The sequence below is a fragment of the Tetrao urogallus genome (genome assembly GCF_951394365.1).
Source record: "Tetrao urogallus genome assembly, chromosome: 25".
Taxonomy (NCBI): Eukaryota; Metazoa; Chordata; class Aves; order Galliformes; family Phasianidae; genus Tetrao; species Tetrao urogallus.
Genome location: NC_136838.1, coordinates 2,289,027 through 2,296,935, shown reverse-complemented (window position 1 = coordinate 2,296,935; position 7,909 = coordinate 2,289,027). Strand labels below are relative to the sequence as shown.

At 49.5% G+C, this 7,909-nt stretch overlaps 1 protein-coding gene across 1 annotated transcript; it reads left to right on the top strand.

Moving 5' to 3' along the window:
* Positions 1-402: 402 nt before the first annotated feature.
* LOC306955319 (actin-like protein 9) lies at positions 403-1,880 on the top strand (the record flags this gene model as incomplete). The annotated part of the gene is made up of 2 exons (XM_079546587.1): positions 403-1,371; positions 1,578-1,880. The coding sequence occupies 2 exons, from the start codon at positions 403-405 to the stop codon at positions 1,878-1,880; spliced, it is 1,272 nt and encodes a 423-aa protein (XP_079402713.1).
* Positions 1,881-7,909: the final 6,029 nt, after the last annotated feature.

Genomic DNA, 7,909 nt, shown 5'->3' with positions numbered 1-7,909 from the left:
TATAAGCACAAAGACTCATGGAGCTGTTTTCCTTCTGCGTGTGTAACCACAAAGCTGCTGCTCTGGTCACACTGTACCACGAGGGATACCCCCAGACACTGGTTTCTGGCCAAGCAGCACTAAAGAAACAGCAGAGCAAGCTCTAGAGCAGACCACAACCCCTCCCCAAAACACACATACCGGTGTGAGCTGGCGATGGGCATCATCCTCATTTTGTCCCCACACTCCTGCCAGAAAGTAGCCAGTACCTTCAGATGCCATGCATGGTATTCTCCCCTGCTGCCACAGCTCAGCCTGGATGATGTCACAGTACCCTCCAGCATGTCACAGTTTGGCAGATTCTGCCCAAGCCCACTCAGGGGAATTTACTGCCCAGCTCTGTTTCCTAGGCAATGTTCTGAGATGGAGAGGCCACAGGAAGGTGGGATGGGGCCTTCCCAAGATGGGGACTCTCTACAGACAGAGAACTATTCCTCAGTCTTTATACTCCATCAGTGCCACCCAGGTGAGCTGGAGCTAGGCTCTGTCAGCAGCTTCTCCTCCAGTACTGTCAACTGCTCCAGCAGCGAGGGCCCGAGCATGGGTCCAATTGTGATTGATATGGGCACAAGGAGCTGCAGAGCAGGGTTTTCTGGATACCATTCGCCCAGCGCTGAGGTCAGCACCCTGGTGGGCCACCGTATGAGCTCAGAAGAAGCCAGGGCTAGGGTGGTTATTGGAGAGGAGGCATTGCTGTACCCTGACACTAAAACCACAGAGGTGATGCACAATGGCTTCATCATTAACTGGGAGGCAGCTGAAAGCCTATGGAAGTACCTCCTTGAACATGAGCTCCAGGTGAACCCTGAGGACCACGCGCTGCTCCTCACAGAGCCACTGTTCAGCCCCACCAGCAGCCGGGAGAACATGGCAGAGGTGGCTTTCGAGGTGCTGGGCACTCCGGGTCTCTTTGTTGCCCCTCAGTCGGTCCTCTCTGCTTATGCATATGGCAAGATCAGTGCTCTGGTGCTGGATATGGGCCACGAGGCCACCCGTGTCGTGCCGGTGCTGGAGGGCAGGAGCATGGCATGCAACTCCATTCAGACAGACGTGGCAGGACGGTGCCTTACATGGTATCTTTCAACTCTTCTGGAGGACATGGGGCAAGTGCTCAGCAAGGGGATGACCCACATGGTGGAGGGCATCAAGCATGCATGCTGCTACATTGCTGATGACTTCCAAAGCGAGTGTCTCCTCCCACCCAGCTCCCACACCATGGATATTTCCCTGCCCGATGGGATGATGATTACCCTCAGCAAGGAGCGCTTCCAGTGCCCAGAGGTGCTCTTCAACCCTCCGTCCAGCTGGGGAGATTCCTTCGTGAGCATCCAGGTTGGATATTAGGAAGAACTTCTCAAAAGGAGCACTCAGACATTGGCACTGTCAGCCCAGAAGGGTGGTGGGGTCACCTTCCATTGAGGTGTTTAAGAAAAGGGTAGATGTAGCATTTAGGGTCATGGTTTAGTGGGCAATATTAGTGATAGATGGGTGGTTGGATTTCAGATGTCTTTTCCAACCTTTATGATTTTATGATCCAGGAGACAGTGCAGAAGAGCGTTGCACAGCTCCCAGAGGAAATCACACCCACCATGTGTGCCAATATTGTCCTGTGTGGGGGCTCCTCGCTCTTCAAAGGGCTACAGAAGAGGCTGTGCAATGAGCTCCTGGGTCACCTGCCATTCAGCACTACTATGAAGGTGGGGGGCTCAGAGCTGCGGCGACATGCAGCATGGACAGGGGGATCCATCCTCGCCTCCCTCTGCAACTTCCAGTCATGTTGGATCCGCCGTGATGAGTACTATGAGGTAGGGCCACACATCGTCCACCAGAAATACTTCTGAAATGACACCCCAAAGCCAGCAAGAAACAGTGGTGCAGTTTTATCACAGCTACAGACCAAGCAATAATAAATATTTTTGTACCACCTGATTACAGTCACCTTCCAGCCCCACAGTGTCCCAGCTGAGGGCTGTTAGGATAAAAGCACAGACTCAGCTGCAGGTGCTGCTCAGCACACACACCACAGCACAAGCAGCAGCCCCATGGGAAGGCATCAAACCCTGCCCTGAACCCCTTATTCTCCCATCCCTGCTCACTGTCTGCCATCACCGTAGCCGTGCACCTCACGCTGCCCATTGGGGTCCCACAGCAGATCAGGTTCCTCTGCTGTCAGAGCTCCATGCTGTGATTTGCACAAGAGCTCTGCAGCCACAGCGTTGGCACCAAGCAGAAGCCACCTGTTTCCCTCACACACAGTTGCAGCCTTTGCTGTCACTTAGGGCCATGAAAAGCCATTAGCACTTATATAATACAAAATTAAACGAACCAACCAACCCACCCAAATGCACTCGTGCTCAGAGCTGCCCAATAGGGCAGAAACCAAAGCCAAAACCCACAGTGCCTCCCTCCTAAACCACCCCAGTGATTTTTCCTACCTGGACTACATGGCTTGCAATTGGACTGTTGGGGGTAGAGGGGAATGGGAAGACACAGAGAAGAAATGCTAGCTCCCACCCTTACTCACTCTTTGGGTGAAATTTGTCCCCCTGCTTGGTTTTATAGGGCTGAGGGTTCCAAGTCACAGCTGCAGCTCCCACTCCATCACCACAAGCTGGGAGCCAGGAGCAGCCCCCCTTCTCCCTGCTCCCCCACCATGCCTAAGGGGCTGCTTCTTTCCTCGTGACTTTGTCCCCAGCTGTGGACACCAATGCTGCAGTGAGGATCAGAAGCCACAGAAAAGATTACAAATACTAACAAGTTCAGAACCAATCCTTCCCTAGGCAGCGCCTGAGAGAAATCATGCTAAATTTAACTAGATTGCACGAAACTCCCCAGGTCTTTGGAAGCTGACACAGGATTTGGTGCCAGTTTTTAAGCTGGTGGTAGTTTCCTATTGCCCCAGGCCATGGGGCGAACCCAGTCTGATCTCATTGTTACCCCGTGGCTCTCTGGGGCTGCTTGGAGTCTGCATCAAGCTGTGGGAGGGGTGTGCGATGCTGCAGGAGGAATGCTGCAAGGACGCAGGAGAGATGCTGCAGGGACACAGTGAGGATGGCTCAGGGATGCTGCAGGCACACACTGGGGACACAGGATCTTGCAGGGCACTTTCCCACGGCTTTCTGACAAGCAAAGAATATTTGGCTCTCGTGTTGACTCAAACTAACTACTTCATTTCCCCTGAAACTTTCCGGAGAAAACAAGTTCTTATCTCAGTAGAAACCCAGGCCACAGATGCCAGGTGCCTGGGAGGAGTGAGCAGCTCCTCTGAGCTGATAGCAGCACTCCTGCCCCAGCAGGGATGGGCTTCAGGATGGGGCTGAACCCTCAGGCAGTGTGTGTGCTTTGTTAGCCCTGTGCAGCTGCAAACTCCCATGTGTGCGCTGCAGATTTGTCCCCTGGGAGCTGAAAGGAGAAACACAGAGCACCCCAGTATCAGTTAAATGCCAAATTCTTGACTTTCTGCCTGTAACATTTTTCTGCTAAAGGCTTAAAAGAGGAACAGCACTCTAATTCTGACTCTGACATTGAGCACAGCCCTCAGAGTGAATCATAGAATGGCCTGGGTTGAAAAGGTCCATAATGATCATCTACTTTCAACACCCCTGCCACAGGCAGGGTCACCAAGCACCAAACCAGGCTGCTCAGAGCCAGAGTCTGGCCTTGAATGCATCCAGGGATGTGGGCATCCACCTCCTTGGGCAACCATGGCACATGCATAGCATAGTATCTCGATGGTGCCAGCAGCCCTTGGTCACCCATTTAGTGACCTAGAGTGAATATGCAGTGAATGAGCCCCACAGATCCCCACACACCTTCAGCAGAGCATGAAGCCCCCCAGCCATGCGTCTCGGAGAGGTGAGATGGTAAGGTACAATGGTAAGATTTTGAGGTTAGTCAAAATGTTGTGGTAAATTAGCGGAAAGTATTTTTCTGCCTTAATCTTCCTTCTGATGCAGTGCCCAGGTTTTTCTACTGTATTAAAGAAAGGCACTGAGCGTGGGAGGTGTGAACTAATGCTACCGCACTGGGAAGGTGGTGACAACCCAAGATCTCAAGAGGATGTTCATCAGACTCCCTGTTTTAACTGTGTGAACGAGTAAAGTGGAAAAAAAGGGAAATTATTGGTCTTTTAGAAAGAAAAACAAACCAAATAGCTGCCAGACAACCTTGTCAGCAACTGCTATTTAAGAGCACAGACATTTGCTCATCTCTGCCCGGAGCAAGTATTAACCTTTACACACGGCCTTTGCGCTCTGTTCCCTTACACTCTGTGTTCCCTCTGCCCTAGCAGAGCCCTGACCATTGCTTGCTGATGCATTGCAATGCTTTGGTGCTGGGAACATTCCCCAGCAGCAAAACCTCCCTGTGAGTCACACACAGGGCTGCCTCGTGCCCGAGAAGGATTTTCCCAAATACTGGAGGTGATGAGGTGTCCTCACATAGCCCAAAGCATCTCAGGCTCACCGGTGCTCGTGCTGCAGCTGGCTCTAACATCCCCCAAATCATATCTTCATCCTTCATCTGTGCTGCCTGGTGTTTGGAGGTCAGAATGTGCTCAGCGGGCTGAGCTGTGCGGTGCTTTGCTGAGGCACAGAGGGAGCTCTGGGACCCACCAGAACTTCCCAAGGGAGGGCAGGGGCGAAGGGGACTGGGACAGCCCACACTTCCAGCATTGCCTCCACCCGTGGGACCCTGGAGCTGCCCTAGCAATAATGCTCCCTATTCCTCACTTCCTTAAGAGCTGAATAAATAAGGTTACAACAGACCTAAATGACTTAAACCTTACAACTTAGCATATCTGCATTTCATACCCCTTAAAAGGACAAAGCATTAACATTTTCCCTCCAAATCCAGCTCAGGGTGACCAAGAAGCCACATCTAGTTTGCTGCATCAGCACTGCTTGGTGTAGGAAATAGAATGGGATCAATAAGAGCTTTTCCACCTCGATGGTATCTTCTGATCCTTTCCATAGGAGTGACCCCCAGCAGCCAGTGTAACCACTTCCATGCTTTGTGAGTCACCACCAAACATTTTGGGTTTGTAGATGTGAAAACCAAACGCAAGTGTTAAACTTTACAGGGCTCCCTCTCTGCCTGGGTAGCACCCCCCTCTCACCATGGGTGCAAAAGGCAGCGCAGCAGCAAAACTTTATGGCCAGACATCCAAAAAGCTGAGAGCTGTAGGACCAAAGCAGCTCTTGCAGGTTGACCCCTGCACAGCAGTAACCTTTCCAGATGTGTGCCAGATGTGGCGATGGTGTGAACAAGATGTGGACAGCCTCCAGGTTTAGCTTAACACAGATCTGAGCACTGGGGGAGATTTGGGGGATTTTACCCTCAAAAAAAAAACAAAAAAAAAAAAAAAAAAGGCATTTCAAGGGGTTCTGTGAGAGTTTGCTCACACTTTAGCCCAAGCTAATAGATGCAGTTATCACTGAGCAAAGCTTTTTTGGCACAATGAAGCAGGAATAGAGAAAACAGAACTGCTGTGGCTATGGGCAGCAGAGCTGGAGGAAAGCAGCGGTGCTGGGGAATGCAGTCCTGGGACACAAATCAGGAGGATTTGGGATGAAGCTTGAATTTGGGCACAGGTTTGTGCTAGTTGCTCATTTATCCACACCCAGCCCTTCCACAGCAGAACTGCTAAGACTAAAATAAATAAAAATAGAGTCAGTCAAGCTTTATTCATCCTAGAGTGTTGCTGTTTGAGTAGTTTGTTTCTTTGAGGTTGCGGAGTTGTCAAACCTCCCCAGTCTCCTCTGATGTTTTAGCACACTTATCAGGTATGAGTAAAGCTATGTGCGAGAAATGAAAGGTTGTGGTCTTCAGAAGAACTGGTATCAGAAAGGCAGCCTAAAGATGAATAGCTTAGTGTGTTCACACTTCTTCTGTTGCGTATATTACACTGTATTCACGGGGCAATGTATGGGTTGTACTTTCTTTTTCTCTTTTTTCTTCTTTTCCTGCGTATTTGATCATGCATTTGAAAGACTGCGGTGCTGATAAGAGAAAGATATGAGCTGGGGGGAGCAGAGTAAACACAGATTCCCTGCACACACAGGATGCCTCTTTAATTATCACTTCATCTGAGCACAACTGCGCACAAACAAGGACATTTGTTGGCACTGGGAAGTTGCACAACGGCTCCTCAAGCGTTTTGCATCAAAACGGAGCTAAATCCCAGCACTGCCTTATTTCTGACCTGCCTTCAGAGTCAGCTCTGCTGTTGGTGAGAACAGCTAGATATGAGCATAAGGACAACTCCTACCTGGGGTAGGCTCTTCAGCAGGAAAAAAAACAGAGATGCAATCCAGGCAGCTCAGAGGACAGCCCACAGCTCACTTCAGAAGCAGATTTTGTGTGGCTGATAAGACCAGCGAGAAATAAGGAACAGAAGCACTGTGGTCACTGAAATCTATTGCCACACAATCCCTTTGAACAGGAAACAATAAAACCCAGCTCTAAACCCAGTGTCCAGAACCAGAAACTCACCACAATTGTGAGAGCATCCCTAGGAAGGCACTGGAGCGATATGGGATCCAAACACCACCATTCTCAAGCATCCTCACCCTGCAGACAGCCCCCAATCTCTGAGACGCCCCTGACCAGCAGTTTCAAAGGCACTGAGCCCTCTGCAATCCTCAGGATTGCAAATCAGCTGCAACTGAAGCTACTGCCACCAATACTGCCAACATGACCTGGCATTACGGATGGTGGAATTGCCTGCCAGCAACACCTCCGTTTTTTTCTTGCCCATATAAGGACTTGTTCTCTTATTTAGAAATCACTCCCTGGGACTGACATGGAATTAAGTCAGAAGAATACTCTTGGATGGAGTTGGGCTTGGGATCGGGGTCGGGGTTGGGAATGGGGATGGGAGATGGAGTTGGCATTTGAGTCTGAGCTGCCCATGGCAGGGGTCATGATGCAGAGCAGGGAGCAGCTCCTTCTGCAGATGGCTAACGCTGATAGTTTTGTATGTTATCAAATTTTCCTTTCTGATTCTTTTATAATAACAGAAATACGACCAAGATTAAATTAAAAATATATTTTCAAAAAGGTGTTGCCCATACAGGCGCACTCAGAGCTACACAATGTGCCAGACAGTGATGAATTCTGAATGCTGGGTTTGTTTCCAGAAGTCATTGCTAACTTTTCCTACCTCAGTAATGATTCAGTTTTTTGTCCTAAGCTAAAGGTCATCATTAACTCATACTCTTAAGGGAAGGCTCTGTAATCATCGCTCCATCTACCACTGCAAAGGTGTGAAAAATGTTGCCTGAAATGCATGGCGACAGCACCTATGCCTCCCCCAAAAAAAGCCAGAATAGATTTTTGAAGAGGTATGGCAAGTCTGTGGGGCTGTGATCTCTTATGGCAGGTGGACAGTACTTGTAACAGACCCTGCAGAAACTTACTATTTCTTTTCCTTTGCTGCCCAAACCCGATTTTAAAATTGGGACCCACACCCAGTTTTAGCCATAAAGCCTCTCTGTGATCTCCAGCTCTAATTTCCGAACCTTTGTAATTTAGAGAGTTTGAGTCAGCTCCAAATTTGCTGTTATGGAACTGAACCAGTTGAACCCTGGTGCATGGAGCCGGAGGCAGTGGATGGGTGCTCTGCCTCCTTCCTATGCACCCAAAGTCCAGAAAACCTGAAATATTTCCCTTGCCTCCTCTTCAGGCACATACAGTGCTGCTTTCTTTTGTAAATCTCGTCTCTGTGTTTATCCAGCTTGAAAACGACATGAAATTACCTTGTATCAAAGGCTGGTTAATGATTTAATTTCTATGTTGGAGTAGAAGCAGAATAGACCAGTTCCATTCCAGGCAAGCCCTGCAGTTTTCATTATCTGAAACAATTAGTACA